Source organism: Scyliorhinus canicula, chromosome 22, assembly GCF_902713615.1.
Source record: "Scyliorhinus canicula chromosome 22, sScyCan1.1, whole genome shotgun sequence".
Taxonomy (NCBI): Eukaryota; Metazoa; Chordata; class Chondrichthyes; order Carcharhiniformes; family Scyliorhinidae; genus Scyliorhinus; species Scyliorhinus canicula.
The window spans coordinates 15752345-15772441 of record NC_052167.1 but is presented as its reverse complement, the minus strand read 5'-3'; the positions used below and the strand labels follow the sequence as shown (position 1 = coordinate 15772441).

General features: G+C 41.3%; 1 protein-coding gene across 10 annotated transcripts in view; it reads right to left on the bottom strand.

Annotated features, from left to right (window-relative positions):
* LOC119956026 (adenosine kinase-like) overlaps positions 1-20097 on the bottom strand; it is a 264496-nt gene that overhangs the window by 196767 nt on the left and 47632 nt on the right. For all 10 annotated transcript variants that reach the window (XM_038782747.1, XM_038782748.1, XM_038782753.1 and 7 more), the window contains exon 3: positions 18279-18332. In XM_038782747.1, the coding sequence (XP_038638675.1) occupies positions 18279-18332 (54 nt within the window). The remainder of the gene's footprint in view (positions 1-18278; positions 18333-20097) is intronic.

Sequence of the window (20097 nt, the reverse complement as noted above, 5' to 3'; positions counted from 1 at the left end):
CAACTTCAATACCATTCTGATATATGCAAAGAAGATCATCTTTGTATTATGTTTGTGCAAGAAATGTGTCACCAGGAGACAAAAAGCCAGTAGGCCCTTAGCAATTGATTAGGGATATCAATACTATAACCAATCTGGAAATATCCAGCAGAAGAGTTAATTAACTCTCCCCCACCAGCAGATTCAAAGACAGGGAGACTTGTTAAATCCAACATGTGGCCGGCCTCTAACTCCCACCCCTTCCACACAAAGTCATGCCGGCAGTGGGGATGGCATTGGGTGCTGCCCACCAGTCAGACATTTGATGCCCTTAGTGGACAATGAATTCCTAATTAAAGTCTTAATCCCACTGCCACCGGGATTTAACCGTGTTTGGGGCAAGTGCGTGCGTGTACGTGCGTGCATGCATGTGTGTGGGGGAGTTTTGCACAGGATGGGAAAGAAGGTAGGTAGGGAGGTAGTGGGTGGGTAAGGGGGGATGCAGTGGTGTACTGGTATTATCGCTGGGCTAGTAATTTTGAGACCCAGAATCATGCTCTGGGACACTGGTTTGAATGCAGATGGCAACATTTGAATTCTTTTTCAAATCTGGAATTAAAAGTTTAATAACATCCATTGTTGACTGTCTTAAATCCCCATCTGGTTCACTGATGTCCTTTACGGAAGGAAATATGGCGTGGCCTACATGTGACTCCAAACCCACAGCAATGTGGATGACTCTTAAATGCCCTCAGGGATGGGCAATATAAATACTGGCCCAGCCAGCAACACCCACATGAACGAATTTCAAAAACGGTTGGCAGTGGGCGGGTGAGATTTCCCTGCTTGGGTTGCTTGCGGGGTGGGTGGAGTTCACTGCTTAACAAGTCGGCTGGGTTAATTAGGACCCGTCGTGGGGTCTGCCAGCTTGACACTCAGTGAGACCCCTAAAAACTCAACCAACTCTCAACCCAAAGCCACATGTTTCTTTTCCAAATAGAAAGCTGCCCTCTCTTCGGCCAGTAGCTGAGATGGGACTTCCTATTCTTGAAAAGCTGAATTAATGCCTCCAACAGGTAACAGCCAATTCATAGTTGGGGAAAGCAAGTGTTCCCCTTGAAGGCTCGGGGTGGGGAATCCGGCCCCTCACATAATTCGGGCAAATATTTCGGAACGCAGGGCTGAATATTCCAAGGAATGGCAATCACTGTCGAAATGCCACTCCGCCCCTATTTACATGGCTTGCACTGGAGCTCCACATTTCTCCGGACTTCCAAACCGGGTCTCCTGCGAAAGGTGGAATGCACCGGTGCCTGGGGTCCTTGCTACAGAGTTCAGGAGCATATATAAGCCACGCCATGTTGCCTTTCTACAGCACAGGATGCTAATGTCCCAAAGCCACATTGACAAGCTACAGAGAGAAGGTAAGCATGTGGGTGAGGAGATAGGATGTGGGTGGGTGAGAGGGTAGGGTGGCAGATGTGGTTGGAGAGGTAGGGTGACAGGTAAGTGGTTGAGGGGTTGGGGTGGCATTTGAGTGGACGAGGGAGTAGGATGGGTGGCACGGTTTGGGAGGACTAGTGGAATAGTCAACGGTTCTAGTCAAGAGTCCAATATAGTTATCCAGGAGTTAGAACTGTTTCCCAACTTTTCCTGAGTAGCTATTCTGGTATGTGTGCCAGAACCATACAAAATCTCCAATACAAACTCAGAGTTTCAGAGGTCTGCAGGAGCAGAGTAATTGCCCAACAGAAGTTGAAGCTTCCCAGGAAATTCCCAGAGCCCTTGCAATTGGACTTCTGAGCACCATCTTCTGGGGTACAACCATTCAGAGATCTAGAGAACTGGGCCGCAGTGTCTCTGTACAGATGCTGTCTGAGCTACTGAGTATTTCCAGCCTTTTGGTTTATATTTCAGATTTCCAGCATCCAATATATTATGCCCAACCACTGCAATCTGTTGTCATAGAATCACAGCATTTACAGAAGGCATCCATTCGGCCCATCGAGGCTGCACCGGCCCCGGAAGATATTCAACCTTTGACTATTCCATTAGTCCCCAAACCTAGCCATGCCCACACCCCCACTCAATCCCCGCAACCCAGTAATCCAACCTAACCTTTTGCACACTAATGGGCAATTTAGCATGACCAATCCACCTAACCTGCACATTTTTGGACTGTGGGAGGAAACCGGAGCACCCGGAGGAAACCCAGGCAGACATGGGGAGAAAGTGCAAACTTCACACAGTCACTAGAGGCCGGAATTGAACCCGGGTCCCTGGAGCTCGGAGGCAGCAGTGCTAACCACTGTAACACCGTGCCGTCCATCTACAAATAGGATTAATGATTAAAAGCACGAGAGCATGTAACTATGTTATTCTAAACAATTGTGAGCAGAATCACCTTCATGCAGTTTAAAATTAATCATTTTATTCTGTATGCATTTAGAGATAAAGGCAACGCATTTAACTATTGTTCCATTAAGCCTCCAATCAAAATGATATATTGATCCTTGCACTTAAGAGACATCTATTATCAATACTTCCACCACAAAAGGTGGATGGAGGTAACACTTGTTTACAGACAACCATCTCCAAAACACATGGGCAGATTTCAATACAAACTTGGCACAGAGATAGAATACGACCCAAGGAAGAGCTGATTAGCTTTTGGATCGGGTCCACGAAAATATTTTTCAAGCACACGTTACACAGGGAATTGGATGAGTTCTTTTTTTAAATATTGCGAGTTGTTTGATGATTTAGAATGTTGTTGATTCTTTTAGAATGTTGTGGATGTGGTGAAATTCGTCACAGCTGTCAAAACGTGAGCTGCATTTTCAAAGCAGGTTGTTGGATGTGGATTGGCCAGCAGCCTCCTCTGTGAAATGGAAGCTTTTTATAAAAATTCATTTTCTTTTAAGCTTCGCAGTTACAGAACACCAGGGAAAAGCCTCAACGAAGTGCTATGTCACTTAATAACCTTAAGTCAACACGTGGAAGTATGTGCTCGACCCAGTGCTGTCATTGGTTGGCATGGAAGGGGCAATGCTACAGGTGGGTTCATTTGTGCTAGAAGGCCGACACACACATTTTCTTTGCTCTGTTTATATTAGGCCAGACGTTATGTGATTGGTTCTGTTTGTTTATGTGTCTACAATTTGGGTACAGAAGTTGAGGAAGTAATTTGCAGACAATATTCATGATGGAGGAATAGGTATTGTGATGACTAACAGAAGCTGCAAGGGACTATCAATAAGATGGTGCAGTGGCAACAAAAAGGTGGAATTCAATGTCAGTAAATGGGAGACAACACAGGGATATATTTGCAAATGACCACGTTGATAATGGGAGCCTCCACTGAAATATATACCTTACGTCCCAATTTTTTTAAGCCATCTCTGATCTAAATGAAACTGCACATTGAAAGGAAATGGCTAAGTGATGTAAAGAGCAGGGAGACTTGGGAAAAGGGCAACAAATCCTGGAAATACTCAACTGGTCAGTTAGCTACTGTAGAGGAAGAGACTGAAGATCAATGACCTTGCATTAAAAGTTAAAAATGTAACATGTCACAAACAGGTACAGAATTTAACCAAAAAAGGCCAATTGTTGTTCTGTATTCTATCCCTCTAGATTTAAAAATTGGTACGAATCATACTTTAGCAACACATAGCCCTAGTTAAACCACACCTTTATAACTGTGAGCAGATCTCGACACTTGTCCCGAAGTAGTCCCTTGCAGCGTCTGTTAGTCATCACAACACCTATTCCTCCAAGACAATGGTCTTGGCCATTATATCCATGGATGGTTATATTGGCTTTGGACATTATACGTAAGCAAGGTTATATTGGCCTGGACACTATACCCAAGGAAGGTTATATTGGCATTGGACACTATACGTAAGGAAGGTTATATTGGCCTTGGACACTATACTCAAGGAAGGTTATATGGGCCTTGGACACTATAACCAAGGAAGGTTATATTGGCCTTGGACACTATACACAAGGAAGGTTATATTGGTCTTGGACACTATACCCAAGGAAGGTTATATTGGCCTGGGACACTATACCCAAGGAAGGTTATATTGGCATTGGACACTATATGTAAGGAAGGTTATATTGGCCTTGGACACTATACTCAAGGAAGGTTATATGGGCCTTGGACACTATAACCAAGGAAGGTTATATTGGCCTTGGACACTATACCCAAGGAAGGTTATATTGGTCTTGGACACTATACCCAAGGAAGGTTATATTGGCCTTGGACACTATACCCAAGGAAGGTTATATTGGCCTTGGACACTATACTCAAGGAAGGTTATATTGGCCTTGGACACTATACTCAAGGAAGGTTATATTGGCCTTGGACACTATACCCAAGGAAGGTTATTTTGGCCTTGGACACTATACCCAAGGAAGGTTATATTGGCCTTGGACACTATACTCAAGGAAGGTTATATTGGCCTTGGACACTATACCCAAGGAAGGTTATATTGGCCTTGGAGACTATACTCAAGGAAGGTTATATTGGCCTTGAAGGGAGAAAAGCGTAGATTTAGCAGGTCAAAATCTGGACTCCAAAGGTTAGATTATAAGGAGTGATTACACAAACTAGTTGTATTTCCTGGAATTTAGACAGTTAAGATATTAAGGAGAACAGGGATGGTAAATGTAGAGAAATTATTTCTGCTAGTTTAGGATTTGAGCATAGCCTAAAAGTTCGAGCCAGACCTTTCAGGAGTGAAACCAGGTATAACCAAACAAATTTGCAGGGTTAAATGGTCCACTCCTGCTCCTACCTAAAAGGAGGAAATTACTCCTGTATAAATAAGAGAATAGGTCCCTTTTTCAATAAAGATTACAAGAGATAAGACAGCAACAGCTTGTACAACAAAGACTACAATCCTGAAAGGGCAGATAGGAAGCAAAGATAAAGTGCAAGCGGACACAGGACCTCCATAATTGTTCAGAAACCTAATATAAAAGTCATAAAATCAGGCAGTGATTTAATTACTCGACTGCAGTATGCAAGAAATGCAATTTTTAAAAAACATTTATGTAGTTATCATGTGCTAGAGGCAGGCAACTGGTATATGCTCAATTTTATTGTTCTCATCAATCTGTGCCATTACAACTGTAAAGGACACTATACCCAAGGAAGGTTATATTGGCCTTGGACACTATACCCAAGGAAGGTTATATTGGCCTTGGACACTATACCCAAGGAAGGTTATATTGGCCTTGGACACTATACTCAAGGACGGTTATATTGGCCTTGAAGGGAGAAATGCGTAGATTTAGCAGGTCAAAATCTGGACTCCAAAGGTTAGATTATAAGGAGAGATTACACAAACTAGTTGTATTTCCTGGAATTTAGACAGTTAAGATATTAAGGGGAACAGGGATGGTAAATGCAGAGAAATTATTTCCACTAGTTTAGGATTTGAGCATAGCCTAAAAGTTCGAGCCAGACCTTTCAGGGGTGAAACCAGGTATAACCAAACAAATTTGCAGGGTTAAACGGTCCACTCCTGCTCCTACCTAAAAGGAGGAAATTACTCCTGTATAAATAAGAGAATAGGTCCCTTTTTCAATAAAGTTTACAAGAGATAAGACAGCAACAGCTTGTACAACAAAGACTACAATCCTGAAAGGGCAGATAGGAAGCAAAGATAAAGTGCAAGCGGACACAGGACCTCCATAATTGTTCAGAAACCTAATATAAAAGTCATAAAATCAGGCAGTGATTTAATTACTCGACTGCAGTATGCAAGAAATGCAATTTTTAAAAAACATTTATGTAGTTATCATGTGCGAGAGGCAGACAACTGGTATATGCTCAATATTATTATTCTCATCAATCTGTGCCATTACAACTGTAAAGGACTCGACATCGCAGATTTGTACAAGTGATTTACTGAGATAAAATATTTTGATCAATGAATGCTAACTTGTGCAATGCTCCAGTAGCACCATTTGTACCAGTATGATACTGGCACCATTTTCATTCAGTGTGTGGCACTGCTTCACAAGCCTTGAATCACAGAAAAAAAAGCTCCACTCATCCATAATTGTCCTTTCATCCTTTTGAAAACCATGTATCAAGTACTATTTCCCCAAGACACAAGATAAATTGTACCAGAAGCACCATGTGTTGTTATTTCAGCAGGGTAGATTTCTCTTACACAGCATAAAAAAGTCACATATCGAAAACACAAAGAAAATATACTTAAGTTCAAATATTCAGCAATCAGCTTTGGCAAAGATATCAGACATTCAGTCTCATGCCAATACAAAGCTCACTGCTAAAACAATTCATTTAAGAACACACGTAATTATCATAGGACAGTCAATATTGCCCATATCACAAGATAAAAGGGACTAAATGGCATCCCCCTTGGTAAGTCACAAATACAATTCCATTTCACAAGAAATGTTGAGCAACATTCTACCTGACTGCCAACACACGTACTCTGATGCTGTTCAATCCATATATCTGATAAATAATTCTAGTGAATGTTAAATGTGTTGGGGAAATGATTGCGTCAAATTTTTAACATCAAGGTTAACCTGAAAAGTTTGCCTTGTGCTCGAGAGGCTTCAGCCAATATTGAATCTACTAAGTGGACTTCACAAATAGTTGCACATAGACTCACTGGAGTAAATTACAACACTGCAGTTGGGATGGCCCCCATTATGATTCACTGGCATAGGCTTAGGAGGAGATCACAGTCACTAAGTGACCCTAAGGGTTAGTCCAACCCTTTCAAACATTTACTCTATGCTTTTTAATCAGTAACATTGTTGTTTAACCTTGCTGTTGGCAACCCAGGTAAAGGATCTGCCAAAATGGAAAACCCCAGATGTCAGCAGAAATGGTTTGTTTTCTGCCAACGTTAGTCTGGTTTACTTGATGTTAGACTGGGTCTATTATACCATTTTAACATTAATATAAAGAGAGATAAAACATCTGTATACATTAGAGCTTCCTTGCGCTGTATTGTATGTGTCGAACTTGTGAAAACTGCAGGCTGTAAAAGACCCAATGGTCCATCAAGGTTGTCCTCTGTACATAAAGCCTAAAGCATTATGACTAAGTGCTACGTATGGTAATAGGAGAAAAGGGGCAGAAAGCAGAATTCAGGTTAAAAGATACAGAAGAAATTAATAGAGATATGTCATGATCATAAACAAAGGATACTAAAAGGACAAAAGTTGACCAAAAAGATCCTGTGGTGAGACATGATGGCATGTGTTTGGGATGTCCATGAATCAGTGCCCTTGTGAAGGTTATCAGTGGAATAGAAGGGCAAAGGAGGAGCAGTGCATCATCCAGAGGGTGGTTCCCTCTGCGCCAACAGATCCAGTAGATCAGCTGAGGAGCAAGGAGCAGGGACATTGAAACCAGAGGACTAATTGGTGAAGTCTGGTAATCCAGGTGAAAGCTGAAAGGCAAATTATTCAGATGAGTGCAGCTGATAGAGTGTCTTCAATGAACAGATGAAGGGAGGTAAGCAGCATACAAGAAGGGGAGCAGCATAAGACGTTTGAAAAGCTGGTCCAACCTGGTTCACTGAAGAGTGATGGAGGAGTTTTGAGAGACAAGTAGAGTGACAACGGGAAGCACGTGATTAACAGTAGTGATAATTCAGAAATATAGCAGCTAAATCCAGAACAGGGTGGCAACCAGCAGGAATAGCGACGAGCTGGTTTTGGATGTGATTAAAAAGTCCCAGTATAGCAGCAGAAACGAACCCACTGTATGTCGAGGGTTGTTGCAGGTCACAACAGGACATTGACAGGATGCAGAGCTGGGCTGAGAAGTGGCAGATGGAGTTTAACCTAGATAAATGTGAAGTGATTCATTTTGGAAGATCGAATTTGATTCTGAATACAGGATTAAAGGCAGGATTCTTGGAAGTGTGGAGGAACAGAGGGATCTTGGGGTCCACGTACATAGATCCCTCAAAGTTGCCACCCAGGTTGAAAGGGTTATTAAGAAGGCACACGGTGTGTTGGCTTTCATTCACATAATAATAAAATGTTATTGTCACAAGTATGAAGTTACTCTGTAAAGCCTTAGTCGCCACGTTCTGGCACCTGTTTGGGTAAGCTGGTACGGGAATTCAACCCATGTTGCTGGTCTTGTTCTATAGAATATATAGAATATAGAACAGCACAGCACAGAACAGGCCCTTTGGCCCTCGCTGTCGTGCCGAGCATTGCCCAAAATCATGATCAAGCTATCCCACTCCCTGTCATTCTGGTGTGCTCTATGTGCCTACCCAACAATCACTTGAAAGTTCCTAAAGTGTCGAACTCCACTATCACACTGCATCACAAACCAGCTATCTAGCCCACTGAGCTAAACCAGCCCTTGGTCGAATTTGAATGCTGAATACAGGATTAAAGGCAGGATTCTCGGAAGAGTGGAGGAACAGAGGGATCTTGGGGTCCACGTACATAGATCCCTCAAACGGGGGACGGAGTTTAAGAGCCACGAGGTTTTGCTGCAGCTTTATAAAACCCTGGTTATCCACACTTGGAATATTGTGTCCAGTTCTGATGGCTCATTATAGGAAGGATGTAGATGCTTTACAGAGGGTGCAGAGGAGATTTACCAGTGATGCTACCTGGACTGGAGGGCTCGTCAAATGAAGAAAGGTCAAGGGAGCCAAGGCTTTTCTCACTGGAGCGAAGAAGGAAGAGAGGTGACATGATAGAGTTGTACAAGGTGATGAGAGGCATGGATACAGTGGATAGCCAGAGACTTTTCTTCAGGGTGGAAATGGCCATCACGAGGGGACATTTTTACACAGAGAGTGGTGGGTGCATGGTATGCACTGCCAGCAGAGGTGGTGGAGTCAGAGTCATTAGGGACATTTAAGCGACTCTTGGACAGGCACATGGGGAGCAGTAAATCGAAGGGGTGTAGGATAGGTAGATCTTAGATTAGGATAAATGGTCGAAACAACATCGTGGGCCGAAGGGCCTGTACTGTGCTGTACGGTTTTATGTTCTATGTCAGGTAGTGAAATTGAGGGAGTCTTTCAGGAAATGTAGTCTCAGTGGAAAGCAGTGGCATGGTGGAGGCTGCAGTGAGTCCAGAAGCCAAAGACATGGAATTCAACCCAAGAGTAAGTAGATATGAGCCCAGGTACTGCAACAGTGTAAAGCGAAGAGGTTTTCAGTGCGCAGACATGTAATCCCGAAACTCACTGGCAGGTTGGGGGTGGAGGGAGGGAATCTGGAACAGGTTGCATTAAACATAAAGTGATTTGAATACCAGAGCTGAGTAAATGACGTAACCACATAACCAAGGCATACAATGTAGTTCAGTAGAGGAATGTGTGCAGGGGCCCGAGTCACTGAAAACAACCAGAATGGACAGCAAGTTCTGCATATGAGTTTAAATTGTAGTTTAAGCTAAAATGCACCTAACATAGAATAGTGGAGTACAGAGCAAGGCAATCAAGCTTCTTGCGACGATCTTCGATTCAGTTAGTCCCACACTCCTGCGGTTTCCCCGCATCTTCAATTTTCTTTCTCCCTGAACTATTTATCCAATTCCCTTCTAATCGTTTACCATTGAATCGGTTTCCACCTCCCTATCAGGGAAATGCACTGAAGCTCCTAACCACTCGTACTGAAACAAAAAGGTTTTCCCCATGCCATCTTTGGTTCTTTTGCCAATCACTTTAAATCTGTGCCCTCTGGTTTCAGAATCTTCAGCCATTGGAAAGAATTTTCTACTATGTACTCGATTCAAATCTTCATGGTTTTTTGTAAATCTTATCAAATCTCCTTTTCATCTTCTCTATACTAAGTGGACCAGCCCCCACTTCGCCAGGCTATCCATATAACTGTACTCACAGATCCCTGGAACCATTCTAATAAGCTACTTCCATAACCTCGCCAAAACCTTCCTGGTGTGTGGTGCCCAGAATTGGACAAAAGACTTCTACTACGTGTATGGGTTCTGAAGCAGAGGAGAGAAGAGTGGGGACAAACCAGTAAAATATGTAATAGACAGCCATGGATGAGAGTTGCAAAGCAGAAGGGCTCCATTGGGAAGGGGTCAGTCTGGAAATCTTCTCCACCCCAATAGTGTACAACTCGTGAATTCATAATCTCACCACAGCAAGTTGTGAAATTGGCTTTAATAAATCTAGTCGTTCATGGAAAAGCACCAGAAAATATAAAAAAGGGACTTGAAAGTTGCCATATTGTCAGCAAAATCCAAAAGGGTTACTAACACGCTTCAGGAAAGGTAACATATCACAATGCTGTTGATGCTTAATGCATTCTGAAGTGGGCTACCACAGCTTGAAGATAAGAGACCATCACATCAAAAGTTGAAAACTTTATGGCCCACCACCTCCTTGGAGCAACTAATAGAGACAGACGTGCCAGCATCACTCACATCATGAGGCCAAAATAAAAGGAAAGACCGTTATTGGGTTGAGAGAAACAGTAACGGTGAAGCAGAGTGCCAGTGTTACCATTAATGCTGAAAGCACCACTATTCATTGTAACTACATTTTAATCACAGGAAACACGATCAATGGCCAGACGCAAGTGAAATTTTAGTTACTAAATAAACTCTCAAGCATTTCTACTCCACTCTTTGCTGTCGTTGAGAAAGCGAGGGCAGCACGGTGGCCTAGTGGTTAGCACAGCTGCCTCACGGCGCTGAGGTCCCAGGTTCGATCCCGGCTCTGGTTCACTGTCCGTGTGGAGTTTGCACATTCTCCCCGTGTCTGCGTGGGTTTCGCCCCCACAACCCAAAAATGTGCAGAGTAGGTGGATTGGTCACACTAAATTGCCCCTTAATTGGAAAAATAATTGGCTAATCTAAATTTAAAAAAAAAAAAGAGAAAGCAGTCCTAAAAAGCTGGCTCCATGTGCTCATAACTTAAAAGAAACAAATACATGGCATTGATTTCTAGGCTGCAACTCCACTTCAGTGTTCAAATGATGGGAACAAACTTGCTCATTCTATCACAACAGTTAATGTGGCTATCTAAAACCTTTAATCACATTCTACTTTGTAACCAGTTCCAGATTAAATAAATAATCCATCATACACATTTACGCTTGGATGAGAAATTGAACTTTAATTTGGGAAAAGCATCAGAGCACAATACCATAATCATTTCCATGTGTCGCACAGTCAGTACCATAGCCTGAAAAACAGGGCAAACAACAACTCGAGTTCAGCAGAGATGATGCCAGTGACCTGATCATAGAAAGAGGTGGGAAACAAAGCAAAAGCAGTACTCCCACAATGAAAATGTAGTGCCACCATGAATTCAAGTCAAAGAGGAGACGGCATAGCAGTTTAACTTAAATTTAAGCAGAGAAAATTGTTTTTAAAAAAATAATGGCAAGTTGGCTATTTATAGCAGAAAAGGGCAGCACAGGAAAGGGCAGTGATGTGTGGTTCCTGCGGACTTTGGGGAGTTTTGAATACCAGATGTTAATTTGTGCAAACACACATGCAGAAAATATTTATCCAGGTTTGTCCAATTAAATTACTGAGCTTATAACCTCAGAACTTGAAGCAGAATTGGAGTCTCCCTGACAAACCTGAAAAGGGGAGTTTTTGGAGCCTGGGTTTCTGCAAAGATATAGGGAACTGGTAATGGTAAAAGGAAGGAGAGGTGACAATCCACAGACCAAGGAAAATGAGAAGAGTCGGTCTACATAAGGAATATTCGGGGTAAATTATCCTTTCTACCAAGTTTGAAGCACTACTTTACGTTCGGGAGAATGGTGACTCTCGCCAAATGATCAAACAGATTAAAATGGTATCAAAAAACCTGAGATGACTCATTGAGAAGGTAGGTTATAAATTTTGAATTAGGAAGAGTTAGTAGAGGATGGTAGCAACAAATGAGACAAAGGCACTGATTTAAAAAGATTTTGCATAAAAGATGAAGGTATGCAGGAGGAATTAAGAAGGAAAATCAAGTTGGCTAATTAGAAATAAGCACAGATTAAATGAGGTGTTATTTTTCCTTTTTGTCTAAAGAGAATTAAATACAAAATGTGCTATAATACATATATTACAATGCTCAGAGTGTGGGAAATAATAGAAGCAATGATACCACAGGAAGATTAGTTAATGGCACTTACAGGAACCTGTCTGCAAATTGAGATGGCAATATGGGCTGAGGGAAGCATGCCATACAAAAAAAATTGAAACATCACAATGCAAAGGAAGACAAAAAAGGAAGAAGGGGCCATGTACACAGAGTTGTTTCAAAACCTCACAATATTCTAAAGCACTTGGACACCAATGAAGTACTTCCAAACTGTTGGACTTCACCCGACGAAGGAGCAGCACTCCGAAAGCTTGTGATTTCAAATAAACCTGTTGGACTTTAACCTGGTGCTGTGAGACTTACTGTGCCCACCCCAGTCCAACGTTGGCATGTCCACATCCAAACTGTTTTCACTGTCTCTAACGCAAGGGAATTTAACATACACCCACTCAACATGTGCACAGCAAGTTGGTGAAGACTCCAAATTGAAACGGGAGTGTTACATTAGTGGAGTTGTCATACAAATGAAAATGAAAAATGAAAATCGCTTATTGTCACAAGTAGGCTTCAAATTCAGTTACTGTGAAAAGCCCCCAGTCGCCACATTCCGGCGCCTGTTCGGGGAGGCTGGTACGGGAACAGGCGCCTCCATGTGGTGACTAGGGGCTTTTCACAGTAACTTAATTTAAAGCCTACTTGTGACAATAAGCGATTTTCATTTCATAAGCCAGGGATATAGTAGATGAAATCTGAAAACAGAACAAGGGAGATTAAAAAAACAAAAGTATTGTTCTACAAGATTTTAAATACTGTTTAGACAAGGAAGGACGAAATGAGAAAAAAAGGAATGAAATTCTGAATATTGTTAACAGCTGTGTCTGTTAACCGCATTGCGGTAGCATTGCTGGATCCAGCTTTAACAAAATAGGGCAGGCAGGTTAAATAATATGGGTGAGCAGCACGGAGAAGTTTTGCTACGGTTTAAGATCCAAATAAAATTAGAAAAAGTTGATACAAAAGCTAGGGTATCAGATCGAAAAGGCAGATTTTAGAGAGTTTACAAGGAATTGGCACACAGGATGATATTTTTTAAAAACATTACAGAGTGTAACATTTTGATAATCTTCAATATCTATGGATATTATTCTGTAAACATAGCTTAAATGGTAATTCAATTTTGACTTTTTGTGGGACAATTAAGTGAAATAATTGGGGAAATGGGAAAACACTTGCTTATGAATAAACAAAATTGTTTTATCGTTTTATGACCGAACTCCTTTGAGACTTGAGCTGAAGCTGTCTTAATTGCCAAAATACAATTAGGTATTTGTTTTTGTTTGTTTGAAAGAATGGCTAAAAACTGCTAGGAAAACAAAGGTAGTTTTAAAGGATTTATATTTGTATTGGTAAACATTAAAAATAAGGTATGATTTTAAGTGTGTTTAATTTAATATTTCTGTGCCTGGAAGGCTAAACTTAGTCAGCTTCATGCTAGAGGTGTTTGTATGTGTAAGTTGTGAGAGAAGGCAGCTCTCAGGCTTTATTAGAAGCAGTTTGTTTAGAAGGCTAGAGGGGTAAACATCTCGGTCAGCTTTGTGAGAAGAAAAGCCATACGATGGAGTAATTGTCAAATAAACAAGTGCAGAGAGACCTGAAGAACAGCTAATTAAGGACAAGAGAAGTGAAGTTTCCAAGAAGTCTGAGGTTAAAGGTAGCAGAACAGAGGACAATCCAGTAAAGACAGACAGAGCTGAGAAGACTCATTCCCTGGAGCATCTCGGCAACAATGATCCTACGTCAGGCTCCTATTTATTGACTACAGCTCCACCTTCAAAACCATAATCCCAAACAAGCTCCTATCAAAGCTTCAAAACCTAGGACTTGGCTCCTCACTCTGCAACTGGATCCTCGACTTTCTGATCCATAGACCACAATCAGTAAGAATAAACAACACCTCCTCCACGATAGTCCTCAATACCGGATCCCTGCAAGGCTGTGTACTTAGCTCCCTACTATAATCCCTACACACACACACGACAACGTGGCAAAATTTGGCTCCAACTCCATCTACAAGTTTGCTGGCACAGCCGTAGTGGGTCGGCTCTCGAACAGCGAAGAGTCGAATACAGGAGGGTGATAGAGAACCTAGTGGAGCGGTGTAACAACAACAACCTGGTCAGAATACAGGAGGGAGATAGAGAACCTAGTGGAGTGGTGTAACAACAATAACAATCTCTCGCTCAATGTCAACAAAGCTAAAGAGCTGGTCATTGACATCAGGAAGCAAAGTATCATACACTCCCCTGTCTGCATCAATGGGGCCACGGTAGAGATGGTTGACAGCTTCTAATTCCTCGGTGTGCACATCAACAAAAATCTGTCCTGGTCCACCCACGTTGACATTACAACCAAGAAAGCACAATAGCGCCTATATCTTCTCAGGAAATTAAGGAAATTCGCCTGTCCATATGGACTCATCAACTTTTACAGATGCACCATAGAAAGCACCCTATCTGGCTGCATGACAGCCTGGTATGGCAATTGCTCGGCCCAAGACGTAAGAAGCTACAGAGAGTCGTTAACACGCCCAGTCCATCATGTGAACCTGCCTCCCATCTATTCATTGATTCTGTCTTCAGCTCCTGCTGCCTTGGGAAAGCGGGCAGCATAATCAAAGACCCCTCCCACCCAGCTTATTCACTCTTCCAACTTCTTCCATCAGGCAGGAGACACAAAAGTCCGAGAACATGCACTACCAAATTCAAAAAACAGCTTCTTCCCCGCTCCTAAAATGACCCTCCCGTGGAGTAATTTGATCTCTTCATAAATCTTCTCTCCTGAGTAGTGCTACACTTCTGCATGTTGCACCTGAATTTCCTGTATGCCTGTGTCTATGGATTTACATTGTGTATTTTATATTTGCCCCATGTATTTCTTTTCATGTATGGAATAATCTGTCTGAACTGTACGCAGAACAACACTTTTCGCTGACCCTCAGTACACTTGACAATAAACAAACCCAATCCAATCCAAGACTCAGATGCCAGAAAGATATCGGAAGAGATTTTCAGGTTTGTGAGATTTTACTACGGCCTGTAGTTGAAATAACAATGGAAATTGGTGGCTAGGTCTCTGGGTTTTTGTAAAAGCAGTTCAGAGAAAGGACAGCAGGGTAGCATGGTGGTTAGCATAAATGCTTCACAGCTCCAGGGTCCCAGGTTCGATTCCCGGCTGGGTCACTGTCTGTGTGGAGTCTGCACGTTCTCCCCCTGTGTGCGTGGGTTTCCTCCGGGTGCTCCGGTTTCTTCCCACAGTCCAAAGATGTGCGGGTTAGGTGGATTGGCCATGCTAAATTGCCCGTAGTTGTCCTAATAAAAGTAAGGTTAAGGGGGGGGGTTGTTGGGTTACGGGTATAGGGTGGATACGTGGGTTTGAGTAGGGTGATCATGGCTCGGCACAACATTGAGGGCCGAAGGGCCTGTTCTGTGCTGTACTGTTCTATGTTCTATGTAAACCTGAAATGGGGTGGTGTCAAATCGTGGACCGGATTTACTGTTAAAAGCGTAATTTGGAAAGCCTGGTCTGGATTTCAGAATGCAAATCTCTAAGGGAAAGCATATTATGAGAGAAAATTTTAAAGTGTGTTTTTGAGGGTGGAGTTTAGAAACTCTCACCTGACAGTCATCACGGGGGACTCTGAGGAGACATCCACAAACATTCACTCAGGGTTCAAAGTGGAGAGTGTATTTACCCACAGTCATCTTGTGTGCTTAAAAGAGACTGTGTTCATGGGACCATTGTAAATTAAGATGTACTTTGTAATCCGTCTCAATCTTAAAATCTGTGCGTAATTGTTAAATTAAGGGGAGGGGGCAAGTAAATATGTATTGCATCATAATCCAATTTTTTCATGCTTATTAAATGTTTTTCTTTCGTTGTTAAAACTAATTAGCAGTCCTGTGACTCTGTTCCCCCATGTTTTATAACATCATTTGGAGGAGGCAATGGCGTAGCGCTATTATCGCTGGACTACAAATTCACAGAACCAGGGTAATGCTCTGAGGACCCGAGTTTGAATCTTGTCACGGCAGATAGTGAAATTTGAATTCAATAAAAATATGAAATTAAAAGTGCAATGATAACTACAAACCATTGTTGATTGTCATAAAAACACATCTGATTCATAAATGTTTTTTTAGGGAAGGAAATCTGTCGTCCTTACCTGGTCTGGCCTACATCTGAGTCGACAGCACTGTGGTTGACTCTTAAAAGCCCCTCCGGAATGAGTAATAAATGCTGGCCCAACCAGCAACACCCACATCCCATGAATAAATTTTTTTAAAATTGGGATCGTAACAAAATGTTGTGAACTTATGACGACATTATGTTTAAATAAACCATGCATTGCTTTGATTGATCTTTACCAGTGGGAAACCTTAATTCGCTGACATGATGATAGGGAGTGGTCTTAACTGTTAATTTTAATAGCTTTATGTGGAATGTGGGTTAACATATGCTAACAAGAGAATGTGACTTTATTGATGGCTTCTCTGCAGAAGGAAGGAAATGTGCATTTGTTTGTCATGGAAGGTTTTCTTCTGGGGTCTGAGGATGTAAGTAATAGCTGTGCCTCAGATTACAACACATAAAGCAGGGGTTGCAAACATTGGGGTGACATGAGATTGTTTGCATCCTACAGTCAGTAGGTGTGAATTTGGGCCACCTCCCAAAAAAAGGGAGGAGGAATGGGAGACTGGGGAATTAAAGTTGAGAAATCGTAATCCTCGTTGACAGTGATACCATGGCTTCTAGGGTATGATGCTTCTGGACACAGTTCAACACCACTTCAAAGACAATGAAGAGAGACATCATCTATTTTGACAACACCAAGAGTTGCTGGGATCTTGAGAAATGAGAATGCCTATGTAGTATTCACTGTTTCTTGTCAAGGAGATGTAAAATCTTGTCTAATAAATTCTGCTTCATTCATAAATACTGGTTATCCACACCTTGACGGTCAAGTACAACTGAGAACTAAGTGTCAGAAATTTCCTCATTTGGGACTTGATGGTCTTATGCAAAATGAAAAATCTCACTCATTGGAAATATCCAACGATTCCACAAAGGATTGCCCTTTTAAATCCATGAGTGGATATGTTCTTAATCGGTGTGTTCAGCAATGGATCAGCTACTATGTGTCACTTCATGAACATTATTTTATTTCAAATGCTTCTGTTAAATGGCTCATCAAAATTTGTTTCAGCATAAATTCTTGGAACCACAATTCCATAAATGATTTATTTTGAAAACAACTACCCAAGGTTAACAGAAAAACACCATTATCTACAACAAATATTTGCCAGTATTCTTACAGGCAACTCGTGGAAACATGAGATTCAAAGTAAACTTCACTGATCAGGACTGACCATCAGACCAATGATTTCACAAAATGCATTAAAGTTGGCTGTAAGAGGGGAAATGGAACTGTACAATTCCTTTCCATTCCTTACTTTAGTTCAGAAAGTGGATTTTTTTCAATATTAATTTCCTACACAAAATATACCATTTGTATAGAGAAATACCATAAAGCAGAATAGATGATTTAGGAGTACCATCAAAAATATTTCTCAACAGTGTGAATACAGAGCCAGAGCAAAAGATTCCAAGATGGTTTGGCAGGGTAGGTGCTGAGTGGCTGTTTGCCCCAGCTGGAGACTCAAGCAGTAGGGGTCTTGACTCAGGATAAGAAGTCAGCCATATAGGATTGTAGAAAAGGGAAATGTCTTCACTCAGAGGGTTGTGGATCTTTGGAATTCTCTACCCAGAAGGTTGTAGTTCTCACTTATTTGGACAAGCGGAATGGTGATTGACCAGGAAAGTGGATTTGAGGTTTAAGATTTGCCATTGTTATTGAATAACAGAACATACTCGCAAAGTCCAAGATCTGCTCCTGCTCCTATTTCTTAAATTATCTTTTCTTGTTCTCTGCAATATTTGGAGGCAAATGGCACAAGAACCACTTAACAACCCCTCCCACTGAAGTGGACTGACATTATTGCCTCTTTGGGTCACTTGGAGTCCTGACGATCTCCCTTCCGAGGAACAAACAACATGACTAAGTGCTTTAACTTATCCATTCAGTATTATTTGGGGCCTATCCAAGGCATAACAGGAGAGTCCTAATTTTGAGGAAATTTGTTGTTCGAAGTTTAGACTGTGTAGTTAGTTAATCAGTTAAAAGTAACTTACAGTTCTTCGTGCTTCTCATCAGCCAGGATCTGGTCATTTGTCTTCAGTCCATACCTTTAAATCAAAGTGAAAATATTAAATATTATTGCATAGAATTATGTATCATTGATGGTATGAATAATTAAAAAAACAACGTTCTTGGCTACGATATTAAGTACTTATTAAAATACTTATACATTCTCTTGTCTGGAACAATTTAGTTCCCATGTGCTTTTTGGAGAAAATGCATGTATTTAAATATTTGGGTGATGGTGCCTTTGAGAACTTGGTGCCGGTAAAAGCATCTGGGTTCTAGTAATTGTTCATGTGGTCAATCTGCCTTGGAGATAAACAGTAGGAAAAAAAAGTCAATAAGTTACTAAATGAGGCGAGTAGATTGTGGGTGTGGTTCTGTTTCAAATGTTTTTTTAGGTTTTTGTTTGAAGTTGAGTTTAGAACAAGCTAGCTATAGGGAACATCTCTTGCTGCTGAATTTAGTTGAAATTCTGTCAGGTTGCTAAAAGAATTAAAACTCTTGATAACTGAAGAACTCTACTAACATTCAATTGAATTTCTGATTTAGACAAGCTGAGGAGAGAGTGAAATAATGTTAGAACCATCAGAGTCCAAGGTGGCCATGCTTAAGATACTTGTGACGCCTATATTGATTGGGGAGTTTGCAACCATTGGACAGTTGGGAGGAAATGTGAAGGGACAAACTTCCCCGAAATGCAATCCAAAGAAATATTAAAATAAATGCAAAATATTCTGGATTCTGGAAATGTGAAATGTGAAATAGAAACAGAAAATGCTGGAAAAACTCAGCCAATCTGGCAGCATCTATGGAGAGAGAAACAGAGTTAACATTTTGAATCCAATATAACTCTACATCGGATCTGGAAAAGCAAAGCAAGAAATATCAACCTTTATAGGAATCTTCAAAACAGTCCTCAGATGAAGAGGATAATCTTCCAACTTTAAGACTCGAGCTAACTGAGGTACTATGTAAAATGGGTGCAGAAACAAGTATCAGTGTTCATTGTACTTTTAATATCTTTAATGTAATTTAAGATACAGGGTGATCATTTGTACTCATGCTCTTTGATTTTGATGTAGTAAATGCTTTGTTTTGAGTTTGTGGCTTCATTCTTTTACTAAATACCTGGATTTTGGGTTGCAAAATATAACAGGATCATTATCAGGCTCTACCGAGATCATAACATACTTAACTAGCAGAGCGAGATCCAAATTCTGTGGAACACTACGAATGAGAAAAGTAACATATTTTCTGACTGACTTTCCTTTCCCAGCTATTTCAGATAAAGCTAATTTACAAATTAGAATATGAAAGTGTCCCCTGTATGGGCAGGGAAGATGTTTATCATAGAATCATGCAGAACAGAAGGAGGCCACTTGTTCCAATGATTTGCTGCTAGCTCTCTGAACAAACTACCAATTAGCCCAGGGGTGGGCAAACTTTTCCGTGCAAGGGCCACATTCAGAAATTCACAATTTTAAAGGGCCGCATAGTATATTAAGTAAAATAATTACTTCACCCGGTTATGATTCTGGGCGCCTCATATAGAACATAGAACAGTACAGCACAGAACAGGCCCTTCGGCCCTCGACGTTGTGCCGAGCAATGATCACCCTACTCAAGTCAACGTATCCACCCTATACCAGTAAGTAACCCAACAGCCCCCCCCCCATTAACCTTAAAAAAATAATTAAAAATTAAAAAAAAAAAAATTTAACATTTTTTTTTAATGACTTGGTGGGCCGCATAAAAACCTTTGGAGGGCCGCATGCGGCCCGCGGGCCGTAGTTTGCCCACCCCTGA